Source organism: Lycorma delicatula, chromosome 2 (assembly GCF_047948215.1).
Source record: "Lycorma delicatula isolate Av1 chromosome 2, ASM4794821v1, whole genome shotgun sequence".
Classification (NCBI taxonomy): Eukaryota; Metazoa; Arthropoda; class Insecta; order Hemiptera; family Fulgoridae; genus Lycorma; species Lycorma delicatula.
This window is the reverse complement of record NC_134456.1, coordinates 114,832,364-114,852,827: the sequence shown is the minus strand read 5'-3', so window position 1 is coordinate 114,852,827 and position 20,464 is coordinate 114,832,364. Positions and strand designations below refer to the sequence as shown.

Genomic DNA, 20,464 nt, shown 5'->3' with positions numbered 1-20,464 from the left:
AAAAACAAACGCCGGCATTTTAAAGATGATTGCATAGTTTTTGGTTGCTATTTTGAAATACCACGATAATACTGTTAAATTACTACATAAATCTGTAATAATTATGGTTTCAAAAGCCGTTAGAATGTAGAGGGATTCTAATTTATCTTTAAAACTAAAAAACCGAAACAAATCGATACGGGTTTTAACCTTTAATAATCTTGATAAAAACAAGTATGTTTTACAACAAAAATATTGCAATCGGCTCATAAAAGAAAATATAAATACTAGCAATAAACAACTAGCTAAAAAAAACTATTAATTTATGTTAAACTATAATTTTTATATTCAACTCTCGTTCATGATTAAACTGATCGATTTCAATAACTCTATTTTTATTCTGCGGAAGTTTCTCTTATAGTCGTGCGATAAGTTTCTTCCAAATAATTATAACGGAAGAATTTTTTTAAAAATGTTTTCGTCTAAACAGACAATTTGAAAGTATTTTTTTTTAATCTTTTGTCATTTTTGATGCTTAGATTGTTACAACGTAATGATATATTGCCAAATTAGAAGTATTTTTGCGCGAAAAAAAAATGACGAAAATTTAAGGTAAAAAATATAATACCGTAGAGAATTCCACAGAGTTTTAATTCGCTATCGCAACAAGATAATCGGTGACTACAGATAATCAAATAACATTAAATAATCGAATAAGTTTTTAAAATTTGAGAGCATTAAATAGGTATTCAGAATAGCCGATCAGTTTCGATCTTGCCCCTCCATGAGTCTCATTTTAAGCTTCCTTCCTTTCAAATTCAGCTTTTGAACAATCTACATATGACCATGTCAGTTTAATATAATTTACTAATCGTTAACCTTCATAATATAGTAGATAATGCACTGGTGACATCTAGAGAGGATTAAGTTCCTTAAAATTTTCACAAATTTTGAACTTTAAGTCAAACCTAAAGGAACACGCTGAAATTGAAATAATTAGGGTGCATTTTTTTTTAAAATTATAATATTTCGTGTTGTTATTTGTTAACTTTTATATGTGACTGAATGAGAGAGAGAGAGAGAGAGAGAGAGAGAGAGAGAGAGAGAGAGAGAGAGAGAGAGAGAAGAGAGAGGCGACCAACCATGAGACAAAACAGAATTGGTTAATGTAACCAGTTATCTCATAATACTCAGCCAGTCACGAATATTGTAGTATATGTGATATAAATGACTTATATGTGATATGATATGACTTTAGAAGGCTAAATATAACACATAGAAGGTTGAAATTAAAAGGAAGCCTAAGACGAAGCTTTTACAGGGGGCAAAACCGAAACTGATGATTTAAATTGAAAGGGGTCAAATCGAAACTAATCAGCTAGTCTGATGCCCATTTAAAGTTCTTGACTTTTACAAATTTATTCTATTATCTATTTTTTTAAAGTCGAGAATATTTACAACTAATCTTAGATCATACCTAAATAATGTGTTATTTTTTAATTAATTTACCGAATATTGAGTTACTTTATGATAAGAAATAATTATGAAACACAAATACAACTTCTAGAGTACAAAGCCTCATAACGATGTTTATAACACGGAGTGACACTTCGGTCAATATTCATTACCATACAACATACTTGTTTACCCTTCTTCCTATTTGCGCGGTGAAACCAGTTTAAACCAATAAAAACCTGTGGTTCAACATAATTATTCTTTACGTTTCTTAACATTTCTCGACAAATATTTTTAAACAGTCGTTCCTCCGTATAATTCACTGAATAAATCCCGTATAGGAAATAACAGTAAAAAATAATAAATTATAATTCTAAAACTTTTAAACCATCAATTAGTGATGAAGATGGTGATATACAATGGTAATCTCTATAATGAATGATTTTACTATAAAATAAATAGAAAAAAGGGGATGGACGAAAACCTAGCGTCCTCAGAGATTAAGTTGTCATTTTTATTCCTTTCTAAAACCTAAAGAATGCAATAAATTTCGTCGAAATCTTTTCAGCCATTCAAATGTGACAAAATACACATACTATCACGCGACTAGGCTAATTCAATATCCTCGGTCTACTTGTTAAACATGTAATCACACACTTAAGAACATTTATTTATGTGTGCTAACCGAATTTAAAATAAAATATATATTATATTTTATTTTCTACACACCGTCACCAAACATAATATCTCAATTTAAATGTGATGGAAAAAAACCAGGACATTACAAGATCAAAATTTGATGGAAAAACTGCGAACATTACATAATCAATGTACGTATTTAAATGAAATAAAGAAATAATCGTGGCAATCACATGTTTCTCCTAAAGCAGTGTGAAAATGTCGATTTAATAAAACGATGGTTAGGTGCATGATATCATTATATCATAAATAAATTATGTCAGGGTCACAGATTTTGCATTAAGTCGAATTAAAATCAGAGAAAGTTAAAACTTTGGGTAAGGTATTCGTATTAAAAGAACGCTTATAAATATTATGTAATATTAAAAATTAATTGCATTAATACAATTAAAATTTCGACGCAAAATGTTTAAACATTTGATTAAAAAATTACGTATTATTATTATTTAACATAGCTACGTACATCTTAAAACTAATAATTTCAATAACGAAGCATAATAAAAAACCAAAGCGTTGAATAATAAATACACGTAAAATAAATACGTAAGACATTATGTATTCGGACACGTAAAATATTAAGGGGGGAAGAAGAATTACGTAATCTTCGGATACAGAAAAAACAATATTTACCAGTTACCCGTAGTTTCCTGGTTCATCATCAGACGACCAAGGTCGTTTAACCGTTGATATTAAAGTAGTATCAGTTTTTCGACAGTATATGTATTGAATCTAAAATAAAACTTATTGATATGTATAATTCAAAAACATTGGGACCACATAATTAAACGGAAATGACACTGAACGGATACAAAGTATTTATAACAATAATAAAGTACTTTTAAAATACATCGGGAAATTACTACATAATTAAACAAACATTAACAATGAACAAATGAAAAGTAATTACAATAATAATAATAACATAGGCACTAAATAAACTAATCAATTGTTATTTATGTTACACTTAAAAGTTCACATTTGGCAGAGTTAAATAAATAATTTTTCTTTTTCTGTTTAGCCTCCGGAACCGCTGTAAGGTATTACTTCAGAGGATGAGTGAGGATTATATGTATGAATGTAAATTAAGTGTAGTCTTGTACAATCTCAGGTCGACCATTCCTGAGATGTGTGGTTAATCGAAACCCGACCACAAAACAACGCCGGTATCCATGATCTAGTATTCAAATCTGTACAAAAGTAACTACTGCCTTTACTAGGATTTCAACCTTAGAACTTTGGACTTCGAACATTTTTTCTACCTAAAATTGAGCGTAACTCAAGAATGACCAAACCGATCTTCATTAAATTTTCACGTGAACAACTTTAGATACACTACTACAACATATCTAAATTTAATTGACGTCGATCTAATAGTTTAGGAGATTTTCGAACGAAAATACTTTGTACGTATATATGCTTACATATAGGTGTCCCACGAAGAAACCATCAGAACATGTTCTATTGGTGAAAATAATGAAAAGAGATCTTATAAATATGGGTCTTGAAACGCTTTGCTATCGAGTTACGGCTGGCGAAACATTTCGCCCGGATATCAACTTTTCTAATAAAAAGAAGCCCAGCTGTAACTTTTAGGACCTAAATTAAGGAGTAAAATTGATAGCTTCTTTTATAAATTGAGCTGGAAAATAAGATAAAACAGGTCCCAGAACTGGGACATCTTAAAAACTAGTTTTTAAGATATCTAACGTAAAACACAACGTAGTAACAAAATTTTGTAGAGAATTTAATTCTGAGAAAATTAATGTAGATACAACCAATAAAAAGTAAATAAAAACTTTTAAAAATCAGGTTTTTATTCTAGCAAAACAGACGAAACATAGACAAAAAAATCATATTATTCTTTCTGTACCCAAATAAACTTCTTTTTAAAACATTCGTTTTAAACATTCATCGGTGTATCAGCATTCACGAACGAAAGGGTCATTTCCAACGCGTTCGTTTTCTGTTGAACGCCAAGTAAATCATCGTGTTAATGATGAACTTCGTGTGATTAAGCATATTCAGCGTGACCTAGGCACTAGTACAAGACGAATTTCATATTGCACTGGTTTGTCAAAAAACAAAGTGTGGCGCATCCTATGGAAAGAAAATCTTCATCTTTACCGCCTGCAGAAGGGTTAAAATTCAAAATTTGCGGCCAACATATTACCCCAAGCGGTTAAACTTCTGTCACTGGATTCTAGACAACGCTGATTAGGTAAATTCAATTTTACTTACTGATGAAACCACTTTTACGAGAAACTGAGTATTCAATTTTAAAAATAACCATTTATGGAGTGAAGACAATCCTCATGGTACTGTAGAAACTGATTTCCAACATAGATTTCACATTAATGTTTGGTGCGGTCATTATTTATGACAAAATTCAAGGAACATTTATTTGTTTTCAATGAAAACCTTATGGGAGATTATACACGTACATTTCTTTGAAAAATAATTTTCCGGCTCTTTTGGATGATGTACCTTTACAAACTACATCGCAAATGATTTTTCAGCACGATGGTGCAACGCCACATTTTTCCTTAGTAGCTAGAAATCTCTTGAATGCTAATTTCTTAAACTGGATTGAACGTGGTGGACCAATCGATTGGCCACCACGATTACCTAACTTAACGCCACTAGATTACGTCATATGGGACCATATGAAACGATAGTATACAAAACAAAATTAATACTAAAGAAGAGTTACTTATTAAAATACGAAATGCTATTGAATTTATACGAAACGACCTTGAGATTATACAGAAAGCCACCGGAAATATTATACGTCGGACAGAGTGCTTTGTACATTGTTAAGGAGAGAATTTTGACAATTACTGTACCTGAGGTTTATTATTCTGTTACCATTTATCATTTCATGATTTTTTTTGTATTGCTATATTAAGAATAATGTTTATTGGATACAGAAAGTATAATACGATTTTCTGTCTATTTTTCGTCTGTTTTGCTTCAATAAAACACCGATTTTTAAAAGATTTTATTTACTTTTTATTGGCTCTATTTACGTTAATTTTCTCAAAATTAAATTCTTTACACGTTTTTTTACTAAATATTTCGCATTTATTCGTCATTTAACAAAACTATTTTACTACAAGCCTAAAAAAAACTTGATTTCCGACACTAAATTTTACGCCTTACGTCAGATATCTTAAAACCTACTGGAGTTACAGTTTTGGACCTGTTTTATCCTATTTACCAGCTCAAATTACATAAGAAGCCACCAACTTTACTCCTTAATTTGGATCCCAAAAATTACAGTAGGACTTATTTTTATTAGAAAAGCTGAAATCCGAGCGAAATCTTTCGCTAGCCGTAACTCAAAAACAAAGCGTTTCCAGACTTATGAACTCCTATTAAGAACTTTTTCATTATTTTCACCAATGGACCATGTCCTAAAAATTTCAGTACGATCTTATTTCACCGGGGTAGCTGAAATCCGAGCGTACTATTTCAATAGCCGTAACTCGCTAACGAAGCATTTTAGGATATGAATTTTGTCCACTATTTTCACGAGTACCGGGGTAGCTGAAATCCGAGCGTAATATTTCAATAGCCGTAACTCGCTAACGAAGCATTTTAGGATATGAATTTTGTCCACTATTTTCACGAGTACCGGGGTAGCTGAAATCCGAGCGTAATATTTCAATAGCCGTAACTCGCTAACGAAGCATTTTAGGATATGAATTTTGTCCACTATTTTCACGAGTAGAATAGGTTATGAAAATCCCGGAAAAACTTGGTAATAACCTCTATATATATAAAGAAACCCCAATTTTAGTGAATGGTATTTTCGTACTCCCCATAAATAAAAACGTAGAGAAGATTCATTTTCATCCCCACTTCCACCATGCAATCGAAGGTAATACCGTACTTTCTTCGAAAAGTCGGTAAAAAAACAAATCATTTTTAAATCATCAGGAATTAAAAATTAAGCCTTGGACATACATAAAAAAAAATACATGTCAAATTGAGAACCTCCTCCTTTTCTTTATATTGAACATACAAAAATATTTAATTTGTTTAGCTATCTTTATTTTTTCTTCATGATCACGTTCTTAATTTAAGCTACTGTAAAATGTTTTCTGATAAAAAAGTGACTTCAGTTTTAAAAAAAATTACTGCAAATTTGAATTCATCCACATATTTTTCAATACTTTTCCTTTAAAGATTTCCGAGTTTTATAGAGTTTACTGTACTTTCCCCCTTTTTCAATAATATCACTGCTCTAGGGTCCGCCAAAGAGCATTAAAAGCCAGGGTGCAATCACGAACTTTAAATTAATGCCATATTCATAACTGATGATTAACCTCTGTTAAAGTTGAAGATCAACTAGAAAGATATTACTGATTAAACATTACAAGAAATTAAATAATAATAAAAAGTATGATATCTGAATTTATTCTTTATTTTCATGTCAGGTCATCGGTTATCACCCTAAATGTGATATTTGTCCAGCTGATGAAGTAACTGGTTTGACCCCCGAAGCTAACTGTATAAAGGCGATGAAATATATTAATAGAATTCGAATTGAAAAAAAACCCAGAAAAATAAGTAATTTTCAAAGAATGACTGCTAAATTAACTAAAACTGTAAAAAGAAAAATGAAAGAGTAGTGATTAGAAGAAAATTCTAAGGTAAGTTTTCTTAATATTTATTAATTAAATAATAAAACTGGGATTATATATTTTATTATTGTTTTTTTTTTTTTTAATCTTTTTGTTCCCACTTCTTAGGATCTGAGTTAAAACAATTTTTTTTAAAAATCTCTGCAGAGTAATTATCCGAAAAAGAAATCTCTGTTATGATAGAAAAAAAATTCTTACGTTAAACACATATTTTTAAATACCTAATATTATGTAGTCTGTAAGAAATTTTAATCCGTGAAAATAACAAGAAGTACTTTTACCGCTATTTCAAGAACGATTTCTATTATAGATTCCATTGTATTAATCGTCGACTGCTAACACAAGCAAATGATGTATTTACAACAGATACCTCCATTAAAAATAGAAAGTTTATCAAAAGACGTAATTAATTATCTGTATATATAATAAAGGCGATTTTATATATTCATTAGTCATGAAATTTATGGAATTTTATTTTATTTAGAAAATAAGGGTTTTGTGGTAAAATTTAAATAGAGGTTCTTTAATATTTAAGTTTCAATAAATAAAGAAATTTTTGCCTTATATGATGTACTATTAAATAAATGAAACTAATGCACAATCCGTCCGTTTTATGAGTGATGATTTCAGTTAGAATAAAACAAGTACTTGAAAAATAACAATAAGTAATTTTTTTTTTGTCTTCAGTAATTTGACTGGTTTGATGCAGCTCTCCAACATTCCCTATCTAGTGCCAGGTGTTTCATTTCGGTATACCCCTACATCCTACACCCCTAACAATTTGTTGTACATATTCCAAACGTTGCCTACCTTCACAATTTTTTCCTTCTACCTGTCCCTCCAACATTAAAGCGACTATTCCAGGATGCCTTAATATGTGGCCTATAAGTCTATCTCTTCTTTTAACTATATTTTTCCAAATGCTTCTCTCTTCATCAATTTGCCGTAACACCTCTTCAAATGTCACTTTATCCACCCGTCTGAGTTTTAACATTCTCCTGTAGCACCACATTTCAAAAGCTTCTAATCTTCTTTTCAGGTACTCCGATCGTCCAAGTTTCACTTCCATATACAGCTACGCTCCAAACACATACTTTCAAAAATATTTTCCTGACCTTTAAATTAGTTTTTGATGTAAACAAATTATATTTCTAACTGAAGGCTCGTTTCGCCTGTGCTATTCGGCATTTTATGTCGCTCCTGCTTCGTCCATTTTTAGTAATTTTACTTCCCAAATAATAAAATTCTTCTACCTCCATAATCTTTTCTCTTCCTATTTTTACATTCGTTATCTACTACATCTTCGTTATTTCTATTATATTCCATTACTTTCGTTTTGTACTTGTTTATTTTCATGCGGAAGTTCTTGCGAAGGACTTCATTCATGCCTTCATTGTTTCTTCTAAATTTTTTTTATTCTCGGCTAGAATTACTATATCATCAGCATCTTTCTCCGTGCACTGTTACTCCGTATCTAAATTGTTCTTTAACATCATTAACTGCTAGTTCCATGTAAAGATTAAAAAGTAACGGGGATAGGGAACATCCTTGTCGGACTCCCTTTCTTATTACGGCTTCTTTCTTATGTTCTTCAATTATTACTGCTACTGTTTGGTTCCTGTAAATGTTAGCAATTATTCTTCTATCTCTATAGTTGAACCCTAAATTTTTTAAAATGCTGAACATTTTATTGTAGTCAAAAAATGCGTTATTAAATGCTTTTTCTAAGTCTATAAATGCCAAGTGTGTTGGTTTGTTTTTCTTTAATCTTCCTTCTATTATTAATCTGAGGCCTAAAATTGCTTCCCTTATCCCTATACTTTTCCTGAAACCAAATTGGTCTTCTCCTAACACTTCTTCCACTCTCCTCTCAATTCTTCTGTATAGAATTCTAGTTAAGATTTTTGATGCATGACTAGTTAAACTAATTGTTCTGTATTCTACACATTTATCTGCCCCTGCTTTCTTTGGTATCATGACTATAACACTTTTTTTGAAGTCTGACGGAACTTCCGCTTTTTCGAAAATATTACACACCAGTTTGTATAATCTATCAATTGCTTCCACACCTGCACTGAGTAATAATTCTACAGGTATTCCGTTTATTCCAGAAGCCTTTCTGCCATTCAATTCTTTTAATGCTCTCTTAATAAGTAATCATGATATTTAATAAAAAAGGTGCGAAACTGGAGAAGGAAAAAGTAAATAAGTGGTAAGTTTAAGAGTTACTCATACAAAAAAAATGAGAAATTTGATAAAATATCAGTAGACTGTAAGAATAAGTCTTCACGGTAGACTGAAAAAAATCTACGGTGATTTCTTTAAATTAGTGTGATAAAAACCGAAAAAGGCTGGGTAAATGGTACATACCAAGAATATCTATACCATCTAGTTAAAAACGGAGAAAATCACAATGGAAAACGTCTGGGACAAAACATTAAGAATGCATTAAAATGATTTTTCAAGTGAATTTACACAATTCCTATATTTTTTATCATGAAACGTTTTTTAAATAGTTAGATATTAACAAATAGTTTTATACGATTATATTATCACCTTACAAGGTGATTCGATCATAGTTTTAAATACAAAAATCTGATTCAAAACTTCCTTGTATGCCTATTAAATTACATATACACATTTTTTCTGCACGTCATTTAAACTTATTTCATTTGAAAGTGAGATACGATCCTCCAATTCTTTAATACAGTGGACAGTTACACAATTACTGAAACTAAAGAACGTGTACACAAATTAAGATCAGAAGAATTATATCAAACCAAAGAGCGATTAAATCACTGGGCAACAAAAAACAAATAAACGAAATGATGATCAACTCCGACATAGGGAAAATATTGCCCGACAATATTAGAGGAGTAATGAACTAAAAGATAAGAATTTTTTTGCAATTTATTAAAGATCGGGCTATGCCTCAGTGTATATTTTGTTCTTGTGAGGGTCTACTTTTCATTCACTCTCTAATTAACTTTAATGTAGATAAAATTAAATAGAAATTTCAGAATAATTAAGATTAAACAGAAATTAAACTACAAAATCCAAAAATAATACGATTCTAAATTATAATTTTCAGTTAATATTAAATAATAATATGTTTCACCAAATCTATTACATATACACATACGTAATGTAATTTAATTAAATTACATGTACAATTTTTAAAAATCCATAAAATTTTATTTCATTAATAACTTCTGATTTTTTCATATTTTCTTTTTTTATTGTTATTATTGAATTATATTTTTTACTATCACGGGTTAATAACTATTAGTAAATCAATAAATTTTAATTTAAAAAAAGTTAAAAAAAAGGAGATGAAGTCTGATTCGAACCACCTTCCCGTCCGAACAAGCCCTTTCCTTGTATAATCCAAATATTTTATTAATTAAAATTTTATTTGGCTATAACTCTGGAACCAATGAAAATAAGTATCACTTATGATATATCATGAAAAGCTCTCAATGATGGCTTATTACTGCAGTTAATAAATGCAGTCTGTTACTGCAGTTAATACTACAGTCGAAAATCCAATTTTTAGGGATTTTCTGTTTTTTGGACACTTTTGGTTCAGTCGATTGCAATCAAAAGAGGAGGTGCACAACTAGATGTTACATCAGTCCTAAATCCAAAATTTCAACATGCTACGGCTAATCGTTTTTGAGTTATGAGAGATACGTACGTACAGACGTCACGCCAAAACTAGTCAAAATGGATTCAGGGATGGTCAAAATGGATATCTAAAAACCGATATTTTTCGCGATCACAATACTTCCTTTACTTCGTACAAGGAAGTAAAAATAAATATATATATAAAATATTTTGAATATCAACTTTATTAGATGCAAGATCACCCCCTACCGATGCAAGATTAACCCAATCTTTAAATTAAAGCATCTAAGTTACAAATGGTTTTCTGTGGGAAAAATAGCAGTACAGCCACATCTACTTATAAACTATTAGAAGTGTCAATAATAAAACTCTTGCCATTAATAAATTGATACTAGCCATTCCATTAGAAATCAGCAAAAGCGTCTTTGTTGATGATCTGGCAATTGTGTATGCCAGCAACAAGACTGCTATGGTGAGGTACAAATTGCAACGAGCGATCAATGCTCTAAATGAAGTTGCAAGGAATAACGGATTCCAATTCTCACCAGAGAAAACGTGCTGTGTACACTTTTGTAGGAAGAGAATTCCTCATCAAAGTCCTGCGTTGACAATTGACGATAATCCAATACAATATAAAGATAGCGTAAGATATTTAGGACTAGTATTGGATAAATCCCTTACATGGGGATTACATATACAGGACTTGAGTGATATATGCAAAAGAGCCCTAAACATTATAAAATGTTTATCGAATTTAAATTGGGGCTCAGACAAAGAGACATTATTGAGATTGTATAAAGCATTGGTTCAATCTAAACTAGACTACGGATGTATCGTATATTCATCCGCTAGAAAGTCGCACTTAAGAAAGTTAGACGTAGTTCATAATAGCAGAATAAGATATGCAACAGGCGCTTTCCGCACAAGTCCGGCGGGTAGTCTAATATCTGAAGCCGGAATAATGCCACTACATTATAGAAGAGATATCCTTTTGTTAAGATATGCAGCAAATGTATGGGCTTTCCCTGCTCATATAAATAATAAATTGTTTACGAATCATCCTATGGCTGCAGTATATGAACATCGTGCTACCTATTCCAGACCAACCGGAATTAGGTACCACGAATTAAGAAGAAAATATGAAATTGCTATACCAGAGACACTAGCAATTTCTACTAGAGAAATACCGCCATGGCTCTTGCCAGCGGTAAATACAAGTTTGGATCTCTCTCAAAGAGAAATAAAAAAGAAACCAGCAGTGATCATCCAGCAGGAATTTTTAGCAACCGTCAGTAGTTACGAAGAACATATTAGAATTTATACTGACGGTTCTAAAACCGAACATGGTGTTGGATGCTCGATATATGTAAATGAAGAAGCCCACTCTTGGAGACTGCCAGATGTGGCCAGTGTCTATACGGCAGAACTCACTGCAATTCAGCAAGCTCTTCGCTACACTGAACACTATTGCGAAGAGAGAGTGCTAATATGTTCCGATTCATTAAGTGCACTCGTCGCAATTCGGAACAAGAACATTAAGGATGTCCTAATTGCAAACATCCTGTCCATTTTATACGTACTAAAACAACGAGGACAGCGATGCGTATTTGTATGGACTCCAGGGCATGCTGGTATTATAGGTAATGAAATCGCAGACGAAGCTGCCAGAAAGGCAACAGTCTGCGATGACTTGGATGCATTTCCTGTAAGAGTGGCAGATGTTAAAAACCGTCTAACCAACATAGTAAGAAACAAGTGGAACGCTGAATGGAGGAGTTTAAATACAAAATTAAACTCGGTTAAAACTTCTCCTTATAAATGGAAAAGCGACTTTAAGTTGACTCGCCGTGAACAAGTAGCGGTGACCAGACTTAGAATCGGTCACACGCGATTGACAAATTTATATTTGTTAACCGGCGAAGTGAGACCAATGTGCGGTGTTTGTAATAAAACACTGACAATCAAGCATCTAATAGAAGAGTGTACCATATATGAGGACCTCAGAAAGAGGTTCCGTCTTACAAATAATATTAGTGCTGATCTGGATAATGGAAATGAAGAAAATATAGTTGCATTTTTACACGCCAGTGGACTTCTTAAAAGTCTATAAAATGGAAGTTTAAAGCTGTGGTAAGAGATACTCTAAGCGGTAGTTTTATATATACATATAAGGGAGTCTCGAAGCGTGGCACGTATAGTGACGGGAGGTAGCCCTCTTGCCTAGGCCATTTTGGCTCACCTTCATTCAAGAGCAGTGAGTCGGGGTGTGTCCGATGATGGCATGGGGGATCCTCAAGGGTGGATTGAGGGCGCGAGGCTATGGGTGTACGCCGTGCATGCCTATGGCCTGATATAAGAAGGATTCAACTGCCACGGCACCCTGGCACGACTGATATACTGCTCAACGGCGGTTCTGGTCGCCCCGAGGGTGCTTAAGCAAACTATAAATTAGACTTCGTAGAAGAAAGAAAGATATGGTATTGATTAGTTTAATTTTAATTTTAAGTTCATGGTCTTTTGAGAACCTATCTCAAATTTTAATATTGGGGCCCTTTACACCCCGTAAGTGTTTGTGATTGTCCTTGTCTTTCATGTTTTAATGTTTATTGTGAAGTTTGTGTTTTTAAATACAATGTAAGGGCCCTTTACACCCTTACATATGACGATCCTGATGGAGATAATAATTTCTTTTAAAGAATGTGACGAGGGCTAATGACCTTAGCAGTCGATGCCCGTAAAAATTCAGTTAAAAAAAAAAATAATAAAGTCTATCTTCTTTTCGGTACACTGGAAACAATGATAAAAACATTATTTTGATTTCAGTAAAGAAGGCTACGAGAAGCTTTTCATTTTTCCAAATATATTTAGCACAAGTTGCTTATTTTCTTGAAAATACCAAAATCATTATCGAAAGAGCCTTATGTGTCTCAAGTTAGGTCGTCTGCAATTATTTTGTTAGGGAATCTAACAATAAATGATCCACCACAAATTAAATCCATTTCGACTGCCAAATAACATTGAAAAATTCGAAAAGTATCATACAGGGATTCAGATCGCAGGTTGCATAATCCATAAGTTACATAAAGTTAAAAAGTGTCGAGAGAATGAATTTTTAAAAGGAAACTCACTCCTCAAGTACTTAACGTACTAAATTAAACTACCAATTCTTTTTTTTTTTTTTTGTAAAGTGTACGTATAATTTATGGTTTTAGTAAAAATAATAAGCTTTAAGTGGTAACTGCTAAGTGTTATTAGGCTGCTGTATCTTACATTCATTTTGTAATTAATGAAAAAAATATTTGGTGTAGCAAACAAACAATAACAGTAAAGTCACCTATTTCAAATTTATTACTGCTAATGAGTCATTGTTATTATTTAGGTATAATTGAAAATACTTCAATGTTTTTGAAGAAATACATAACTATAAATATTCTTCTGCAAGAATATTTCCAGTTATTTATTAGTAAACATTTACAGAGCTGCAAAAACAACGTCTACATCGACTAATACAGGTTCCACGAATGAAATGCGTCAAGGGTTTATCTGTGGTCGAATAATTCTCTTTCTTCCGAGCTTTCTAAAATTCCTTAGGCCTCTGTAATCGTTAATCCTATAATTTGGCCAGCCTAATTATTTCTGGTTGATAGAATATAAAAGTAACCCGCCGGGTTAGTTTAATGGTTAAACTCGTCATCACAAAATCAGCAGCTATCGAAGTCGAGAGTTCTAAGGTTAGAGTCCTTATAAAGTGAGTTGTTTTTATATGGATTTGAATGCTAGACTACGTATACCGGTGTTCTCTGATTGTTGGGTTTCAATTAAATAAACGTCTCAGGAATGGTCGACCTGAGTCTATTCCAGAACAACATATTTACCGATACATTTACACTTACACTGCACTACATCTGCAGATACGTCAGGCCTGGCAAGCCGGTGGTAGCAGCAGTTGCATTTGCTTATACACACAAATCCAGACCCGACAGTCACCGGAAAACTGGTTGGAGAAAACTAGAATATAAAAGTAAATTATCATTATGTAGGCGAGGAATCAATAAAATTTTTAAATTAAAAAGCGTTTAAGCAAACGGTTGTTTTCACCTTTATAAAAGAATAAAGATCAAGGCTCGCTTTTTAAGTAGCTCTTTTAATATGTTTCCAGAAATTCCAACTGTGATTTATTTCTTTTCCAATGGCAATTCAGATAGCGGTTGTTTTCAAGTGCGATTAGGAAACCTGTTATTTTATAAGCGCACGAATATTTTTCTATTTTAAATTTATTCGTTTAATATGATGTTTTTGTAAGATTTTATTGTGTTAATAAATTTGATACTGTTTACTGTTCAGAGTTCATGATTTTTATGCGCTACTTGATAAATTTCTTACCACTTTAAGTAACCGCCACTTGTAATACCAACTAAAAAAGGGATTAGATCTTAAGTCTTGAAAAGATATTTAGGGATGGACAAATATTTTCTGTTATCTATTAGCCAAACTTCTATCGATTTATAAAAATGTAAATCATTTCATCTTATCGATATATGAATTTTACAAGTGTGCTCAGATTGCGATTAATTTTATGCATTTTCTTATTCGAGAATAATTAATTGTTTTCAGTAAAAGCAAATGTTTTAAAAATGGAGTTCGTTATTTAAACATAAAAAAGATTGTTAATCAAACGCCTAAAAATTATCGCCAATAAAGATCCAAAAGTTGTTTGTATTTATTAAGGTTTGAAATTAAAAAAAAAAAAATAATACTTCAACAAATCTCTGGAAGATATTCTTAGTCGACACAATAAAAAAAAACAATTCTGAAGCATACAGGCCTTTAAATTTTACCTTGTAACATGAATTGTAATTCACTTTTATCAATGGTCATTTATGACAACGTTAACTATAGAATTTACAAAGGACCAATTGACGTCTGACATTGACCATTCGTAGTAGGCCTGTATAAAAATGACATTATCATAACAGTAAAATGTAGGCAACAGACCTTCTGATTTAATAAACTAAAATAAAATCTTCTTCCTGGTTTATATCATTTAAAAACAGCTTTTACTATTAAAAATACAATATAAATTACTTTTTTTTCATAAGGATAAAATTTATTTTTATAAATAACTAAATTAAATTATCAGATAACAATGTTTTTACGTATTAAGCGCCTTAAATACCTAATACTATATAAAAAAATAAATAATACAAAAAATGTTCATATTAAAGTAATGAATACTCAGATAAGTGGGCGAAGACAATATGTACAGAAGCACTCTTTTTTCTAAAGTATATATTTTAATGAAAAAAATAGTTTCATGAACTACATAAAAATCCGATAATTAAATTAAGTAAAATTTTCGAAATAAGAAATTAAAGGGAAATTAATTTTTTTAATTTAAAAATAAAATTAAAGGGAATAAATAACACAAAGTTGTTATTTATACCCTATAAATATTAACTAATATATACTTCATTTAAAAATTTAAAAGGATATAAAAAGCACAATTTTAATAAATCTTATAAAAAGTAATGTAACTTATTTTTTAAAAGCTAAAAATGTATCGCACCGTATGTAAATATATATTTAATTTTTTATTTTTAGTGGTTTATTGTTAATATTATTGTTCTATTTAGATAAATGATAAGGACGCACATTAAAATTTCAAACTGACAACTATAACATTTTCTAAGAAGTTCTTACTTATAATTTTATAAACAAATGCCGTACAGTAGTGCGGGCTTCAATCTCATCAGATAAGATAAACATTACGACATTAGCTTCTTGGAATTAAAATTGGTTTACCAAAATTATTTTAAAGATAAAATAAAAAAATGTTACGGCTTTATTAAAAGAAACATTTTATTGTAAGATGAAAATTTACTATTAAAACCTAAAAAAAAAATTAATCTTATCAAAACACTAACAAGCAGTCAATCAATATTAACTTATTTTGGATTAATTAATTAAATTCTTTTATAAATTAAACTGACATCAAAACATTTAAGTTATTGAAAGAATATAACTTTTGCGCGAGTACACAATGTACTGTGAAATAAGATGAGAAAAACTTCGATCATCCGTACACGGCTCATTTTAATTATTAATAAGAAAGATTAGCGTATTGTAATGTAGGTCCTAAAGTAGAACATAAATCAGTAGGGATGTTATACAGGGACCCTGAATTATAAGGGATCGTAAAATTAAAGAAGTCACAAGCAGTTTTATCGATCGATAAGAACATTAAATAATACTTAAACAAGATTAATAAGAATACATTACAAAATTTAATATACAAGTTTACATTCTTTAGAACAGATACGTACGTTAAAACAATTTACATGACGCAACCTCAAACAATATTTACGATGTTCAAATATTTTAATTTTTCGTGAATTTCTGGGCAAAAAAATGTCGTAATAAGAGTATTTTAAAACGTAAATAATCAAGCTAAGAGTTATGTTTCTTTTTATTATGGCAGGAAAAACTGTAACCGTTTTTCTTTCGATTGAAATTTGAAATGTCCTTCCTCTGGCTGCACCTCCTTGAAGAATATATGAACCGCGTACACGATAAGGATGATGAAATAATGGTTATAACAATGTTAAAAGCTTACACTTAGAATTTTATCATTATTATATGATAATTATATATTTAAAATTTTTATCTCTATAAATGAAATGAACATATTTACAATGTCAGTATTTAAATTTATAAATGAAGGAAGAACTAAAAAACAGAATAAAAATTAAAAGGTATTATCTTTATACGTACAGTTTAATCTGATCCTCACATTAAAAATTGTTTTCCTAAATATTAAATTAGGTACCTTATTTTTCCAATAATCACACTTATTTATCATTTTAAAATTAGCATAAAATTTTAAGCAAAACATCCGTTAAAAAAAAACGAAAGTATAATACTGAACTTCGAAATTAATATGCGCCTTCAATTTAAAAAAATGAAACTACTAATCGTTATTCTTTATGTAATATATTCTGACCGAAAATAAAAAAGTATTTTTATTTAAATCTGTCATCTTTCTTGAAAAAATAGTATAAAAAAACCGCTTACGTAGGAAAAAGTTATTTATGATTAAAATATTAACACTTAACTCACCCAATTCCGCGTAACATAATGCACCGATCATTGAAAGTACACCAGAAAGCACCCATATTATAAGACCAAATCCTATAGAACCAGAATTTTCAAGTACTCCTTTAGGACTGACAAATATACCGGCACCGATAATAACTCCTACAATAATCGCAACTCCATCTAATAATCCCAGTTCCTTCTTCAGTTGAACCCCAGAAGAGGCGGCGGTAGTAGATTTATGGTTGTTGACCATGTTGCGCGCTCTTTTCGTTTACACGAATACACCATCACCTGTCTCTGAAGGCGGCAAAGCTACTGACCGACTCTAGTGAAGTCTAACTGCACCAAACGGCTGACGCAACACGTTTACTGGATACGATCACCATTCTACCGCCGTCAATCGGGGACTGAACCGCGTTGGGGTGGGCCCCTCTCTTGCCGTACAGTACTTGCTAATAACACAGCGCTGCCATATATCCTGTCATACCAATCAATCCAAACCTCCTTCCATAAATCACAATCCATATACCCACTCACACCTCAAAATCATTGTACTACCGATTCTGATACGTACTACTAACTACTGCATTATCTTTACTGACCTTGTGAAAAATAAAATAACATTTCACTTGTACGTACAATTTTTTAAGATGAAGCACTGAAAAGACCTCCTGGTTTCTAACCGGCATATAATTTTTTAAAAGAAAAAGTACAAATCCTTCATAAGCATTCCCAATAATAAAAAATCTGATGTGAACACCTCATGACTTCCTTGTACGCCTATTAAATAACATATACACGTTTTTTGCTGCGCTTCATTTAAACTTATTTCATTTGAAAGTGAGATACGATCCTCCAATACTTTAAATAAAGTGGACGGTTACACAATTGCATTGTGGTGGACACCACATTGCATCACATTTTTTTGAGGTGTCTGTATCAAAATTTTATGTGAGTTTATATATTAATTTTGTTTCACGTCGCTCAAGTAGTTTGTGGTGTAAATGAGAACGTGTCGGATTCGTAACCATGCACACATGGGCTCAAATCAGAATTCGTATAATGTTTTTTTTTTTTTTAATATATTGATTTATTAATAATTATTAACCTCTGTAAAAAATGTTTGAATTAAAATGAAAAGTACATAAAATGCTATTTCACTAATAACTTCTGATTTTTTTTCTTTTATTGTTATTATTGAATCATTATTTATTGTAAAAATCTTTTTACAATCAGTAAAAGTTAATAATTAATAATAAATCAATATATTTAAATTTAAAAAAAAATTTTAAAAAGAAGAAGAAGTCTGAAGAAGTCATAAATACCACTTATGATATATCGTTGAAAATCCCTTGATGAGGACTTATTACTGCAGTTAAGAAGAAGTCCAAAATCCAAATCTTTTGGATTTTGGGCCTTTCTGGACACTTTTGGTTCAGTCGATTACAATCAAAAGGGGAGGTGCAAAACTATATTTTACAACAGTCCTAAATCCAAAATTTCAACATTCTACGGTTAATCGTTTTTGAATTATGCGAGATACGTACGTACAGATGTCACGCGGAAACTAGTCAAAATGGATATTTCCGTTGAAATCTGAAATATTTCGCGATTGCAATACTTCCTTTACTTCCTACAAGGAAGTAAAAAGAATATTTGAAAAGATGTAGTGATGCTAATATACGAACTCCTTAAAACTAAAAAAATCTGTAAATATTAAAGTATGGTTTTCCTAAAGATCTGAAAGAATTATCGAAAATTAAATTAACAGAAAATGAAAATGATTGATATGTAAAAATTTAATTAAAAAAAATTTAATACCGTAAATTATGTCAAAACAAATTTTTGTACACAATATAATTACAGCTGTACTTGAGATTTCTGACCGATCCAGTACTTATTTAACGAAATTTAATATTTCTATGCAGTGCAAATTAACTAGACAACAAACTCAGGAATACATTTTTTTGGAAAAAGCTCCTTAAAGTTCGGACATTAATATTCTATCACCTCTCATCGAATTAAATTTGGCGCAATTTATAATAATAAAGCAAGTAATCTTACAAAAGAAAAAAAAACTAATATTTTGCTCTTAAATTTATTCCTTTTCTCTCTAAGAATAAAATCGACTTCCCGATACATTACGAAATTTTGTAAAATAATGGAATATTTAAGATAGTCGAAGAGTAACGTCAATTATATTGAATAATATATCTAAGAATATTATTTGTCCTAGGAAAAATTTTTATTTTTTTCATATTTCAGTAAATTTGATACGTAAAAAATCTAAAATATATGTCCTATGACTGCCACATAACTAATACTTTGTACCGTCCTTTTCCAATTAGGAGGTTTTTTGTCTAATAGGTTTAGGTTTTATGCTGTTCCAATTAACCGTCATTTTTCAAGTGATCTATTTTTTTAAATATCAGTTAAAAAACTAATCTAATTTTAATAAGTATAATAATGAGAAACAAATCGATATTATATCGGGTGGATTAGCAAGCAAATTTTCTCCAACTATGAATAGTCCACATTATCAGCTGTGTTGTGTATTACCTAATCTTACCGTATTACTTTCAAACCACTAACAATTCCAAACCGAAATAGCTATTAGAACAACCGGCGACTATCGTTGAGAATACGTCATCCGAGTATAAGTAAAAATCAGTCTTCAAGGATTTGTACTTATTTCAATATATAAAAAAAATCTAGTTTGCCAAAGCACATCCTGCCGGAAACTGAAAACGCATAACCACATCCTCCGGTCAGTTTTTCTGTCATAATGAATATGACTTATATTTATTACATAATATTGAGTTCAATAAATGTTAACCAAAAGCCCGTCTGTTTAACCCCAAATTAATGAGAGTCTGGCAAACCCTCCCCCCCCCCCCAAAAAAAAATGGTTGTGTCCGGATATCATCGATTATAAGGTAGTATCACAAAATTTATAAATGAAA

At 30.9% G+C, this 20,464-nt stretch overlaps 1 protein-coding gene across 1 annotated transcript in view; it reads right to left on the bottom strand.

The window, feature by feature from the left end:
* Positions 1–17,891, bottom strand: part of mnd (L-type amino acid transporter minidiscs) — a 102,911-nt gene extending 85,020 nt beyond the window's left edge. Inside the window, exon 1 of the mRNA XM_075357937.1 lies at positions 17,523–17,891. Coding sequence (XP_075214052.1) covers positions 17,523–17,754 — 232 coding nt within the window. The 5' untranslated portion in view covers positions 17,755–17,891. The remainder of the gene's footprint in view (positions 1–17,522) is intronic.
* Positions 17,892–20,464: the final 2,573 nt, after the last annotated feature.